This window comes from Ostrea edulis, chromosome 3 (genome assembly GCF_947568905.1).
Source record: "Ostrea edulis chromosome 3, xbOstEdul1.1, whole genome shotgun sequence".
Lineage (NCBI taxonomy): Eukaryota > Metazoa > Mollusca > Bivalvia > Ostreida > Ostreidae > Ostrea > Ostrea edulis.
The window spans coordinates 22,278,776-22,294,213 of NC_079166.1; the positions used below are offsets into that span (position 1 = coordinate 22,278,776).

The 15,438-nt window shown below is 34.6% G+C and overlaps 1 protein-coding gene and 1 long non-coding RNA gene across 3 annotated transcripts; both read left to right on the forward strand.

Annotated features, from left to right (window-relative positions):
- Nucleotides 1-6,987: 6,987 nt before the first annotated feature.
- On the forward strand, nucleotides 6,988-7,541 carry LOC125677606 (uncharacterized). Its single transcript, XR_008800820.1, has 2 exons — nucleotides 6,988-7,060; nucleotides 7,205-7,541. It is a non-coding gene; the product is annotated as an uncharacterized LOC125677606 (long non-coding RNA).
- A 5,003-nt stretch (nucleotides 7,542-12,544) lies between these two features.
- On the forward strand, nucleotides 12,545-15,020 carry LOC125677652 (multiple epidermal growth factor-like domains protein 10). Of its 2 annotated transcripts, XM_056157555.1 has the most exons (6): nucleotides 12,545-13,085; nucleotides 13,250-13,314; nucleotides 13,488-13,613; nucleotides 13,719-13,811; nucleotides 13,883-14,008; nucleotides 14,573-15,020. In XM_056157555.1, the coding sequence occupies exons 3-6, from the start codon at nucleotides 13,562-13,564 to the stop codon at nucleotides 14,698-14,700; spliced, it is 399 nt and encodes a 132-aa protein (XP_056013530.1). In that variant the 5' UTR covers nucleotides 12,545-13,085; nucleotides 13,250-13,314; nucleotides 13,488-13,561; the 3' UTR covers nucleotides 14,701-15,020. The 2 variants fall into 2 exon arrangements, with proteins under 2 accessions (XP_056013530.1, XP_056013531.1); XM_056157556.1 differs by having other exon boundaries at nucleotides 13,250-13,613.
- The last annotated feature ends 418 nt before the right edge of the window (nucleotides 15,021-15,438 follow it).

The following is a 15,438-nucleotide window of genomic DNA, read 5'->3' on the forward strand; positions in this document are numbered from 1 at the left end:
GATTTACTAGATTTTTTTTTACCACTGTAATACATGTTTATGCAAGCGGACAATCTAGACATTTTTAAAATTATTTTTTCCATCTTCGATAGCAAAATGTATTCAGTCCACGAAGAACATAATTGACCCAAAACCCATGGCAAACGAAGATGATTTTTACCCCCGTTTTCGGGTGTTATAACTGACCAAAAATAGTATATTTGTTTTACAACTTTCATTCAGAAGACGGGTAAGTTCGTGAGTCACTGAATAAACAAAAAATCGTCCGCATTTTTATTTCAATCGTTGTCAACTGTACACTTTTTAATATTTCTACACTACCTGTAAATATGTAGACAACGGATCTAAATCATCTAATATTCTTAATTACAATAAGAATTATACATCAAAAGACATGTGGTGCACTAATACAAATGTCAATCTTTTGAAATAGTCGCACAAATAAACAAATGCTTTTACTTGTCATTTTATGGTCCAAATTTCTTTGAGCTGCTATAATTCATGCTATTTATCAAATTGAAATCATTGCCAATTTATACCATGTGGTATTCGTTTGTTCATTTTCAAAGTCAAATGATCCTTCTCTTATTTGGTGAACTCGTGCTACTCCGCGGGTACGTTAAGGCAGGTTTTGGTAAATTTTACTGGGATAAAATCCGCGAAACAATGTGACGTCATAATTGAAATAAGTATATCACTAAGTATATATTAAATTCCGATTTTATTTTTTATTTAAGTTTTATTTATGCATAAAATAAACTATGCAGCTACTAAGATCCAACGAAATTCAAAATGCTATACTATTGTTGTGTAATTTCTGTCTGATCGATATGAAAGTAAATTGATGACGTCATGACTATACATCGAGTGACGTTGACACATGCAAGGAATTTGTTTATGTGTGCCATGCAAATATCGAGAAAATGTGGAGTATTTGAAATATATGACATGGGATATATGGAATATATATGTGAAAAGCTGAGAATTTATTGATATTAAGAAGGTATGTTGATATCATTCATTGACAACTTTGTTTAACGGAGAAAACATTCCATTTAGCATGTCGATCCGATTTTCCTCTGTCACAGACGGAAATAAAACTGCAAAAGTAGCACATTAGCCCGCATACTTTTAGAGACTTTTTATACACCGTTTGAAAGATCATAAACTAATGTACACGGCAATTACTGATATAATCCTCTGTTAAGAAAGCTTTTAAAGAAAACTACATAGCATCATGCAAAATGTAAAACATGAGCTAGATGGTTTCGTGTTTAAATGTTCAATAATTATTTCTTATTGAAAGTGGTAGGATTCTATCAGTAATTCTGATCTACTATGGGTATTTTACCGTCATTATCGCCAGTTAGACCAATATTTGAATCTTGGGATAATGTGTTACTTTAACATTTTATATTAAGGTACTCCCAAAATCTATTTATAACAGCCATGCAATGACGTAATACGGAAGCGCATGTTTGTCATGTTGTTATGATACAAAATGTTCTCATGTAAACAACCAAAATAGTTTTTAAGAGTTAGTAGCTCCCTCTCTCTATGTAAGACATATTTTTAAAATTATGCAGTTTACGTGCATAAATGAAGCATGACCTGCCTTAACATACCAGCGTCGTGCTGTGAAATGATGTGCCGACTAACACATACAGGTGTTTGTGTACGGGGTGTCGAAAATTTGGGCGTTTCATTTAAGAAATGAACATCACTTTTGCCTCAAATCCAAATCCGTTCATATTGACCATGAACAGCTCAAAAGTGATGTTCATTTCTTATATTTATATTCATTTACTAAAACACCGTTTGTTTACAAGTTGCTTCTATTTTGTTGCATAAAACAAACTCCTAGCCTCTGTCACAGTAGTTATTGTGACATATGTCAACACATAGACATGACGTCACATTTCGTCTCACCCTGCCTTTTATCAACATTGCAAGGTGCACTGTATTTTGGAGGTAGGAGACCGCAAGATTGGGAATATAATCCACGTAAGTTTACAATCTTAATCCAAAGATGTGACTTGCGAGATCTTTGTAACAGATTTTCTATTTTTTTTTCAAATCATTACGCTCCGTCAATCGTGTGCTATAAGCTAGTTCATAATCCGTTCATAGTCAATATGAACGGATTCTGTCGCGCTGAAATTGGTTGGTTCATAGACGAAAATGCGATTTGTAATATAAATATAAAGGTGTGAACGTCTGCGGGGAAGTCTGCATATGGATATATATCAATATCTTCATATATCTATATACAAGATGTAATCTCAATTTACGAACATGTTGAGGTTTCTACTTAGAGCTAATTAAAATCCATTTAGCGACACTGTCCACTCTATTTCTGGGGGGGGGGGGGGGGGGTTAAGGATAATTTTAAAAGATGAATTGTTTCAAATAGCAAACTCCAACATGTAAACAATTTAAGGAAGTTATCAAATCAGTATGATAATTCTTTAAAGGTACATTATTTTAAAATTAAATTACAATCATAAATTTCCAATAATATATATCATTAAATGATATGAATATATGCAAGTCGCCGTTTTATACGTTTTAATTTTCACCCACTAATATTTCGCTTAGTATTTATTTCTTTGTTTTATCACACGAAGATGCACGGTGGCACAAAGGAGGCACAGATGTCAGATGTCCACGAAGATCTTCCGTGGACTTAAAGGTCTACCTCGTTCAGAAAATTAAGACTTCAGAGGTGCCGACAATTTTAAAGGTCCACCGTGTTTTAATTGAAAAAAAATTAGTTTACGAGGCGGATGTTTAAAAAATCCATTTTTCTAATTAATTACTATAATTACTCAAGTTTAACCAAAATTATACAGTTGTCTCTCTTTTTAACGTCAATTAATATCAATTTTAATGGAAATTGATACGAATAAATATATGCAACTTAAAAATATAAACTTGTCTTTGAGATAGACGGTAAAACAATACTATTTGCTGTGGTCCTTTCAATGCAAGGAATTTTAATTTTTGATCACGATATTTCAATTATGTCCAATACAGCGGGGGGGGGGGGGATGCAAAGTGTTATGTAGTGGGGAGGTGGGGGTGGGGGCAATATATCACAAATTTAAACATCGTGATAGAAAATATACAAGTTCCTAGTATTTTAACAGTTTACAACCAGAATAAGCCCCAAAAATATATATTAACGTATACGTCCATTTTTTTGTGTATTACACTGTGATTCTCATAACGTCAACATCAAGACGTTATACAGTTTTTCTGTTGCAAAACAACACAAAGTTTAAACGACTGTAAAGCGAAAACTAGAAAAGATATAGTTGTAAAATAAATTGTTCTATAACCTATAAATCCTAGAGCATCTCATTCATTTTGGCGAAAGGGCCAATTTTAGTACTTTGTGGATCTGGCTCCGGGATCATCAAACTGTTTTAAACTTTAAGATTGTCTTAAATCAATAAAGTTGCACTTAAATCTTAAGACTGGTCTTAAAGTGGATCACAAAAATATCACTTAGATTTAAGATTGGTATTTTGTCTTAAATTTTAAGACTGCCTTAGAGCTGTCTTAACTTTCTAAGACTCACTAAGTTCATTCAAAATGACCGCGTTGGTTGCATTTTTGAGGCGAGTAAGAGAAAATGAGCGTGATGTCCGTCGTTGAAGACGTCTGCCCCGACCAAGAAGAGGACAAATCATTTCTTTAAGAAAAAATAGACCGTCGGTAGATCGTAAACACAGAATCTTAACGTTAAAAATCATATAATGAAAAAAATTGTAACACCGCTAGCCCGGAAAAAATGAGAGCGGGTGTATTCAAACATATAGGCATTTATAAATATGACTTCTTATGTGATCAAAATATCACAGGATAGATTGTCCGTTTCACTACCTGATCGTAGTTCGTAAAGTAGATGTACACGTGAGAGTAGCACGTACATGCACGGTGGTTTCACTAAAAAGTTACGACTACAAAAGTACATGTATTTATCTGACTGAGTTTGTTGACAATGTGAAAGAAGAAAACAATCATTACTTGCAGTCTGCATTTGCACACGAATAATGTGGAGTCCGAGCCTGAATTTGAAATAAATTAGAGTTATCCTTCTTTGCTACGCAAGCAGTCGACAAAATAAATACAGGCATTGGATTTAATAAAAAGTATCGCTTCAATCACTCTTACATCTCCACGTTCATTCATTATTACATGTACTTTTAAAAAGAGGGAGGCGACGGAGTCGATACATCAAACTTTGTATGCAATAACGAAAAAACTTCTGCTACATGTATGTGCCTGCGTCAGCAATAGTGATCATTTTCATTGCGTGGTTTACATCGATGGGTCGTTGTGACGTCAGAAACACCCAGAATCAAGAACGATACGCGGGTAACAAATTCATTCTATGTACAAGTTTACAGCTTAATTTCTCATCAATCCAAAGACAATATTTTTTTATTAAACGCTATTTGACCTTCATTCATACCCATCTTTATGTTTTTAAAGTAAAATACCACTGTTAGAAATGGTTTCATATGACTTTACATGGGTTTCAATAAGCCCGTTTAAAGTGAGCATTTCGTAAAATGAATGGTTCTTAAAATGATCTCATTTGTAAATACAACCTCGTTTTAGCTCAAAAGATGTCTGGCGTGTTTCACATCAATTTCTGAGCGATTATTTGCTTCTTTTGACTACAGATTGCTACTTTACCTCGTCAAGATGGAGGGCTCACTGCAGGTTTTGAATTTGTCAAACTGCTGCAACGATTGAGGCGGAAATATTCAATTGACCCTAGTGAAGACCCTTGACAATTCAGGAAGTGTGTATATGGTATATCACTCAAATGACATTTTAGCTATCATATTGATGCTGTATACATAGGAATTAGATTTTTTAAGACAGAACGGCATCAACATATGTCAATGGATACAATCACTAGTATATGATATTAATGGATTTTAATTTCTGTCCATGTCTCTTTGTGTGGTTTTTGTCTCCTTATACCACGTATTCTGCCTCCCAATTATGTGAAGGGTAAGTCTTTTTGATTCATTCTCCACAATATTGCGTAGTACAGCATGGTTTTTAATACAAAAACAATGATGCATAATTTATTTTGTAAGATTATTATAAAAACTAGTCCCCAGTACAATCACATCAATTTACTGAAGTGTTTCATACCTATTGATAACCCGTTCTTGGAACACTGATTTTGACTGCGGATATATCCGTTTACATGTTCAGGATATAGGGCTCATGACGGGTGTGACCGGGCTCATGACGGGTGTGACCGGTCGCCAAAGGATGCTTACTCATCCTAGGCACCTGATCCTACGTCTGGTGTGTCCAGGGATCCGTGTTTGCCCAACTATTTATTTTGCATTGCTTGTAGGAGTTATGAGATTGATCACTGTTCGATATCTTCACCTTTCACAAATGTTTTCTGCAAGATTTGCTGAATATAAGATTAACAAGATACATGCAATAGAAATGTAGTGGTAAAGTTATTACATTCCGTTCCATGTACATGAAACACTGCGTGTATACATCATCAAAACAAACATTATACACCACTGTAAATTTGTTTATACTCTCAGAAGCTTAGAATCGGTATGCAAATCTATAAAACACAGTAACTGTTTGTCTTCTTGATTGTCGACTACTTTGGTTTCAAATACTAACGCATCATTTTTCATAATTTAAGGAACGTACCTTGATTTCTTGAAATTTCAAGACGTCTTTGTCATATCTGTAGTAAACGCTTCTTTGACGCGGATTTCAAACAAACAACAAACTTCACCGGGCTATTTTTAGTCACAAAATAATCAATGCAGTCAAACCATGGACATTTGATTTATTCTAAACATAGGATAAGAATAGTTGTGTTATATTTCTATTTTACTCTAAATATAGAGCTTTTGCATGCATTTACTAACATGGATTGATCAATTAACTCTCATGACGCAACGTTATTACCATACAAATTTCTTTTATAACTTTAACTATACTGTCTACTGTACTTCTAATTATTCATGTATGATATATGTGTCATTATATTTCAATGTTGATAATATCGATGAAATGTTACAATATATTAATGTCTTTTTATTCCGTCCTGAACATGTGTCTTATGTGATGTAAACTGCACTTACATTATGATGATTCTTGACATATTTAGTTTTCAACATCTTTGTTTGTCAAATGTTAGAAACAATGGAAGTAGATACAGTATTTTGATATATGTTTTTAAACAATTTCAGTCCTGACGGGGACGTATGCTGTAGTGGATATATATGGAATGAAACACAAAATACCTGTACACGTCTGTATACATTAGTATTCAAGTTAATACATAATGGGAAGTTCATAGTAGAAATTATATTATATGTATATTATTCATGGATAACAACGGGATGCATGAAGGTAAATTGCAATCTTGATTAATGCTTTGATTATTTTTATGAATAAGCAATACTTTTTCTGCCTTTCTGTAGGTTGCACGGATGGATTTAAAGGTAGGAACTGTACTATGCCTTGTCCAAAACAACACTTTGGCTGGAATTGTCTACTAAAATGCATGTGCAGCAGTGAAAAATGTCACCTTGTTTATGGGTGCAAGAGAACTCCATTTGGTGAGGAACAATTACTAACATTTAGCTTTTGTCTTGCGAAGGAAGGCATTATCTGTTTCAGATTACCTCATATCCAATTTTACAGAATGTGCAACTGGAAAGTATGGCGACTATTGTGAGCTATCCTGTCGTTACCCAAACTATGGAAATCGATGTCAGTTTTTCTGTCTTTGTGATGAAGTGTTATGTGATCCTTCTAGTGGATGTGCAGGTTTATTGTATAGTCATCATCAATCCAGCTTCAATGTGTTCATTTTCAAGTCACATTCCCTTTAAGATAAAAGTTCTATTATGTAAGAAACACCTGATGAAATATCTTGAACATGATTAAAAAAAACTAGATTGTCTTTTGTTTGTAGAAGATTATTCATCATTGCACAGCATTGAAATATCAACCGTACCTGTATCTGCTTCAAGTACAATTTATACCGGTAATGTTTTAGATATCCTTGCAAGAATGCTCTGAACTTTAATTAAAAGACTCATCATATCAGTTTTCTTGTGCACAGTTTATATCTTAACCTCAAAAACACTTTGATTTTCCATTGTGTATTTTTTTCTTTATATCATGACAGAGGTTACAACAGAGGCTGCACCGAAATCTACCAACATCCCCAATACGGACAACATTTGTGCCGAGGAGAGGGGAAATGTAAATGAAAGCAATTCTACATCTTTAATTGCTGGTTTTATCAGTCTTCTGATCCTTGTGGGAATTTTGCTGACCCTGTATGCAATGTCGTATTTTCATAAAAGTCGCATGTATATTTCAAGTAGATACAGCGAGTAAAGCACACTTTGGAATTATGAAACTTACGGCCCCTGCGTGCAATCAATATATGACTGCATGAACTATTTTTTTTTTTTACATGTATCTAACAAAAGTAACAATGCAATACAAGACTCAAGTTTTGTATTATTCAGCATTATCTATATCGATCACAAACAAATAATCGCACATTGAAGATGCATTATTTGTCGAAATGCGCATCTGGTGCATCAAAATTGGTACCGTATAAGTTTTACATTATGACCCCTAGGACGAGGCCCCAAGGGTCTTTACAGTCCAACAGCTAAGTACTTCGTTACTAGATTGAAAGTATGGATGTATATTTAATTGCTGTTATAAAAGGTAGAAATTCATTTCAAAATTAAGGATTATCTCCATCACGCATAGCTCTTATCCTTAGATGAATTTGACTCCACTTTTTTGGCACACTATTTTTCTCTATAATAGCTCTAGAACTTCATTGTTATTTCGGATTTCAAACATTTCGCTTGAGCATCACTGAAGAGACATTATTTGTCGAAATGCGCATCTGGTGCATCAAAAATTGGTGCCGTATAAGTTTTACATTATGACCCCTGTGTCGAGGCCTCTGCTGGTGGACTGTTAGTCCCAGAGGGTCTTTACAGACCAGTAGCTAAGTACTTCGTTACTAGCTTGAAAATACGGATGTATATTTGATTGCTGGTGCATCAAAATTGGTACCATATAAGTTTCACATTGATAGATTCCTTGATCTTAGCATTCATACGAAGTTAAAGTTAACAGTTTAGCGGTTTATATCAATGTTTCTCTCTTCCACTAAGCTGGACTGAAAATGATCTCGCAATTGTGACTGAAGGATGTATGGGACTGACATCAGGGTAATTGAAAAATCCTAAAAATGAGTAAAATAGATAGTATTGTACTCATTTTAACGAAAAAAAACATTTTTAGATAGGTTCGTGAGTTCCTTTCCATGGTAACGAACATCAAAGATACCCTTGTTTGAGACATCATAATTTACTGAAATTTACTATTTGTCTAAAATGGGATATGGAACTGACATCAGAGCAAAGAAAAAAATTCTAAAGTGATTAAAGTAATTAGCATTAGTTTTAATTTAACAGAAAAAGTCATTTCTAAATAGGTCTGTGAGTTCGTTTCCATGGTAACCATCACCAAACATATCCTTGCTGGAGACATCATATTTAAAACCTGTAAAGAACCCGGAAGTATATGGCTGACATCAGAATAATTAAAAAATTCTAAAATTGAGTGAAATGGATAGCATTATATATATTTTATCAGAAAAAGACATTTTTGACATAGGTCCGTGAGTTCGTTTCCATGGTAACCGTCATCAAACATAGCCTTGCTGGATACATCATGTTCAAAACCTGTTAAAAAATGGAAAGATATGACTGACATGAGAATAATTAAAAAATTCTAAAATTGAATGAAATGGATAATATTATGTCTATTCTATCAGAAAAAGAAATTTTTCACATAGGTCTGTGAGTTCGTTCCCATGGTAACCATCATCAAACATATCCTTGCTGGAGATATCATGTTCAAAACCTGTAAAAAAAAAAAAACTGGAAGGGTATGACTGACAGACTAATTTAAAAATTCTAAAATTGGTTGAAATGGGTACCACTATATTTAATTTACCAAAAAAAAAAAAACTGTTTTGACATACATGTTGGTCTGTGAGTTTGTTTCCATGGTAACAATCGTCAAACATATCCATACTGGAGACATCATATTCAAACCTGTGAAAAAGAGAAGTGTATGGTTGACATTAGAATAATTTAAAAATTCCAAAAAATAAGTGAAATGGATAGCATTATATATATTTACAATAAATAAAAATATATATCAAATATAATAAATATTTATATATAAGTATTGCTTTATGAAGGAGCTTTTTAAAGATTTTTTCCCTATATATTCAGATATAAAACTTTGATACCCTATTGTGGCCCCATCCTACTCCCCAGGAACCATGGTTTCAACAAACTTCAATCTGCACTATGTCAGGAAGCTGCCATGAACATTTGAACTTTCCTTGCCCAGCAGTTCTTGAGAGGATTTTTAATTGACCCCTTCCTATTTTTGTAATTATCTCCCCTTTAAAGGTAGCATGGCCCTTCATTTGAACAAAGTTGAATTCCCGTCATGCAAGGATGATTTGTACCAGACTTGCATGAATATTGTTTTACGTCCCCCTCGAGAATATTTCACTCATATAGAGATGTCACGAATACCAGTGTTACCCTTCATTCCATCAAACTTAAATTGCCTCGACCCAAGGGTGCTTTTTGCCAAGTTTGTTTGAAATTGGCCAAGTGGTTCTGGAGAAGAAGTCGAAAATATGCAAAGTTTACAGACACACAGACGATAGACAATGGGTGATCAGAAATACTCACTTGAGCTAAAAATGAGTTGCATTTCTTTATAAAATTATATCAAAGATAAAAATTCTGCAATCTAAAGTAAAAGCAAAATTCCATTTGTAACTAGTTCTAATTGTAACGGGGACCATTACACATGTTCCCCAAACCTCCCCCAGTTAAAAAGTACTGTCATTGTAAACCTATAGCAAACATCATTTTATTTTAGCCTTTAATTACATGTAGTACGTTTGATATGGTCATTTCAGTGCAAAGAAATAAAAGAAAGTAATGCACGTGCATACATGCACACACAAGTATGATTCCGTACTTTTGTTGATGTCATTCTAGTACAGGCCTTTCTATCATATACCCACAGAAAGACTTCCTTAATGTTTACATCAAATACAAGAACGTTATAGTGATTTTAAAATCATCCAATCAGAAATCAGCATACATGCGTGCACGTGCTGACCAGTAATTTCAACTACAGCAATTTGTAAGGAGTACCAAGACACTCCTAAAACCTCAACATCAAAAGAATTTGATGAAAAACAAAAACGTTATCGGCCTTCAAAAAATTAACTTTTGAAATATGATGCATGTGCATGCACGTTTGTATTGGCATTTTTTTGTTACACCAATATATAGATACACATATCATCTACCTATGATGTGAATATCAACTCATTCGATTCATTGATAAGAGAGTTACAGATGTTTTAGAACATGTATTATCCAATCAAAAAGAAACACACGTGCATGCGCGTGCAGATTGGTAATTTTGACAATGCAGGTCAGTTAATACCTACCTATGATATGAATATCAAACCATTTGAATGAGCAACAAAAAAGTTACACTGATTGCAAAATTCGTGAACGAAAAATGTGATGCACGTGAATGTGCATGCACGCGCATTCAGACAATATGACCATCATTTTGTGCATCTACAAATGATATACTATCATCCTATCAAGGTTTCGTATTGATTCCTTGTGTATTCTGGTTTTCAATTTTGGGGTACCAAACAAAGATAAAGATACAAACAAAGATACATTGCTGGATCCAGTAAGTGCTCTACCAAGCCCCTATCTTTGCTCCTCACGAAAATGTTAACAGCTGTGAAGGAGAAACTTCAAACTTACTGTGCGACTACATATGCCAGAAGCGGTGTTAATCAAATGTGGATTTTAAAAAATTCTAAAGAACTTTTAGTAAACTTGAAATCACAGAATTTTCCTCTAATCAATAGCATTAAAACCTATGACTTTTCAACATCATACACGACCATTCCTCACCATAAATTAAAGACTAGACTTTTTGACATCATAGACAGTTGCTTCTTCAACAAAAACTCAAAACGGAAATAGTCATATCTAGTGATCAGTCATTCAAAAACTTACTTTGTTAAACACCACTCTGATTCCAAGCACAAGTACTCTGAAGTTGAAATAAAAAATATGCTAGAGTTTCCCATTGACACTATCTTCGTGGTCTTTGGTGATCAGGTTTTCCAACAGTCTGTTGGAATTCCCATGGGCACGAATTGTGCTCCTTCGTTAGCTGACCCGTTTTTATATTCGTATGAAGCAGAATTTATTATGGGGCTTCTACGTGAGAAGAGAAAGTCTCTAGCTGTGACCTTCAATTCGACGTTTAGATATATCGATGAGTTTTGTCTGTTAACAATGATAGCTTTCATTCATATGTCGATTTGATATATCCCTGTGGGCTAGAGGTGGGGGACACCACGGAGTCGTCCACTTCTCCTTCATACTTAGATATTTTATTGAAATTAGACATTGACGGCAAACTGACAACTCGGCTGTGTGACAGGCGGGGTGGTTTCAGCTTCTCCATTCTCGGCTTCCCACATTTATGTAGCAATGTTCCATTATCGCCTGTGTGTGGTGTTTATATATCTCAATTGATTCGGTGTGCGGGGGCTTGTTCTGGGTGTGGTCGGTTTTTGGATCGGGGTAGGCTGCTGACAAACAGGTTGATGGTACAGGGATTTCAACAGTCTCGATTGAAGTCAGCATTTCGCAAATTCTATGGTCGTTATAACGATCTAGTTCGTCAATACAACCTCGCATTGGGTCAAATGCTCTCTGACGTGTTTCATACCGATTGTTAAGCCGTTCTTGGCACACTGATTTTGACTGCGGATAACTCCGTTTACCGGTCAACAGGGGACGCTTACTCCTCCTAGGCACCCGATCCAACCTCTGGTGTGTCCAGGAGTCTGTGTTTGCCCAACTATATATTTTGTATTGCTTGTAGGAGTTTAGAGATTGATCACTTTTCGTTATCTTCACCTTGCATGGTCCCAATTTTGATGCACCAGATGCGCATTTCGACAAATAATGTCTCTTCCGTGATGCTCAACCGAAATTTTTGAAATCCGAAATAACAATGTAGTTTTAGAGCTATTTCAGGGAAAAACAGAGTGCCAAAAAAGTGGAGTCAAATTTATCTAAGGATAAGAGCTATGCGTGAGGGAGATAATCTTTAATTTTGAAATGAATTTCTAAATTTTATAACAGCAATTAAATATAAATCCGTATTTTCAAGCTACTAACGAAGTACTTAGCTACCCTCGGGAACTAACAGTCCACCAGCATAGGCCTCGACCAAGAGGTAATAATGTAAAACTTATATGGTACCAATTTTGATGCACCAGATGCGCATTTCGACAAATAATCTCTCTTCAGTGATGCTCAACCGAAATGTTTGAAACCCGAAATAACAATGAAGTTTTAGAGCTATTTTAGGTGAAACAGAGTGGCAAAAAAGTGGAGTCAAATTCGTCTAACGATAAAAGCTATCCGTAAGGGAGATATCGTCCTTAATTTTGAATTGAATTTCTAAAATTTATAACAGCAATTAAATACAAATCCGTATTTCCAAGCTAGTAACAAAGTACTTATTGTTCCTCTTCTTCTTTTCCTTGATGTGGATGGAAACAAACTTCTTATGCAAAGACACCAAGTGTACATGTGTTTTCATGATATTGTGATCACTTTTACTACGATTAACAAACATGTGAACACTTGAATTTTGAAGAATGAGGAAAATTTATAAACGTGTGAAAATTACTTCAAATCATAAAAATGTTTATCAAATGCCATCCACGTATGGTACTGATACGAAATAACGTATTTTCCACATCGCAAAAGAAATAATTTTACAAACTCCGCTTCAGATTGTTAAATGGCTAGAGGGAATGTCATACACGCGTTATGTTTTGTTTGTATATTATCAACATGTATCATGGCTCAAACGGTTACCACGTAAGTAGGTTTTGTTACTGAATGGTTAACTTATGATATAATATGAACTGTAAAGTTTGTCCTCACACGTCTGTATGTTTTAAAAAAAAAACTTTATGTGTTTCCTTTCTCACTCTCCTTTTCTCTCTTTCTTTCTAGTAATGTCATTTATTTCATTGTGTTAGTTCGCTAGATGTTAGCATTCATACGAAGTGCACGGTATGGAATACGGCACTGAAGAAATGCACAGGTAAGTATAACATCTTGTTAAGTCAAATCAAGGCTGGAGGTCTGGATTTTGTACCATCGTTATAACTAAAACAATATCATTTATCACTGGCAATTACTTTCACTTCAGAATTATAGATTTATTTTAGGCCATGAATGAAAGTTATATTCAAAATTAATCTTCTGTATGTTTAGAATGTGATGTAGGTTTACAAGGTGACTACTGTCAGATGACTTGTCGTTATCCGAACTATGGAAATCAATGACAAATGCGGTGTAACTGCGAGCAATGGAACTGTAGTTTTCTTACTGGATGTGAGGGTATGTTATGACCATTATACAGGAATAAATACTGGAGGCATCAAACTGCTTTACTTTCCAAATATCAATCTAATTATTTTAACTATGAATTTCCATATATTTCAGATGGGTCACCAACGCTTTCACCAAGCACAACGATTTCACCAAGCACTACAGAGACTTCTTTCCCCGTATATTTATCGACTAAAACTCTAAAAGGTACATAACATGATCTTTACTAAGTAACTGTTGATCGTATAAAACATATGAAATACGATTCCACTTTCTAGCATGTTGCTCTGGATACACCGGGTCTGACTGTGAATTACCGTGTCGGTATCCAAGTTACGGGGTCGGCTGTCAGTTACAGTGTGAATGTGAGAAGAATGTTTGTCATCACATAAAAGGATGTAAAAGTAAGCAATGTCAAGCAGTATTTTTCTTGTTCAAATTGAAATTCACAATATTGACGATAGCGAGCACTGCATGGGTTTAATCATATATTTAGGATCACTCATAGTTCCACTTCAAACAGCTCTCACACATTTGGTATACAACTCATTCAAATCAATCTATCATACATTGCACTTAAAATTCGTAGACTATTGAAATACCAAATGTTTTGGGTTTTTTTTGGTCAGAATTACTTTTTTAAAACCAGAGTATCTTATCAATTTCAATTACCAAATGCAATAAACTAGTATCCACAGATAAGACAATAAAAACTCTAATAGTGCGGCAAATCAAAAGCAGTATAAATTGAACATAGAGTGTAAAATTGCCAATTGTCATCTTGTATGTTTTTAATTTACTGGGAGGGTGTACAGATATTATGTTTGGATTTTTTATATTCATACCAACCAAGTAAATTCAAAAATTACAGCTTGACACAAATTCCAAATTGAAACATATAATGTTAAGTAGTATGTTATGGATTAGAAATCAGTTTCATTAACACTATTGAATTGATATTTATGTAGCCTACAGCCAGTCCAGGCAGAGTGAAAGTCCCAGAAGAAATGTTCTATTATACAGTACCATTACACTAGGCGTGGTTTCAGTCATTCAGTTTACAGTTTATATTATTCTTGTAATCTGTTATCAGTAAATTTCAACAGAATAACTCCCTACAGTCCTTTTACTCATATACCTCACACACAACGTCTTCGGATCCCCTCTCTCAAGCTTCTAAGTATCACTGTTATCAATATGTCGATGTTACAAGTAAAGAGAAAATAAATTTGTTGATGATAGATACAAATCCCACAGTTTTCATAGTTTCGGTCGTTTGTTTGTGTTACTTATTATATCCTTTAATCTTAGAAATATACTAAATTCCTGAAACTTCCAGGCGTTGAATTGTTTATAAGTGTACATGAATGTATTTGCTTGTGGGAAATTTACCTATATTATATAGGTAGCTTATGATTATGAATTTATAAATGGAAGAACTCGTATTTGCTAGGAATCATCAGAGAAGGAGATGATTACTTTCTTGAAATATACAAAACTTAAGGAAAAGGTGAAGATAGCGCTCAGTGATCAATTTCATCAATCTTATGAGGAATACCAAATTAAGAGTTGGATAACAACGGCCACCTGGACATACCAGATGTGGGATCAGGTGTCTAGGAGGAGTAAGCATCCTCTCACAACCAAACACCCGACGTCAGCCATATGAAAGGTGAAGATAACGAACAGTGATCAATCTCACAACTTCCATAAACAATACAGAATGGACAATTGGGCAACACGGACCCCTAGACACACCAGCCGTGGGATCATGTATCTATGAGGAGTAAGCGCCCCTGTCGACCGGTCACACCAGCCGTGATCCCTATATCGT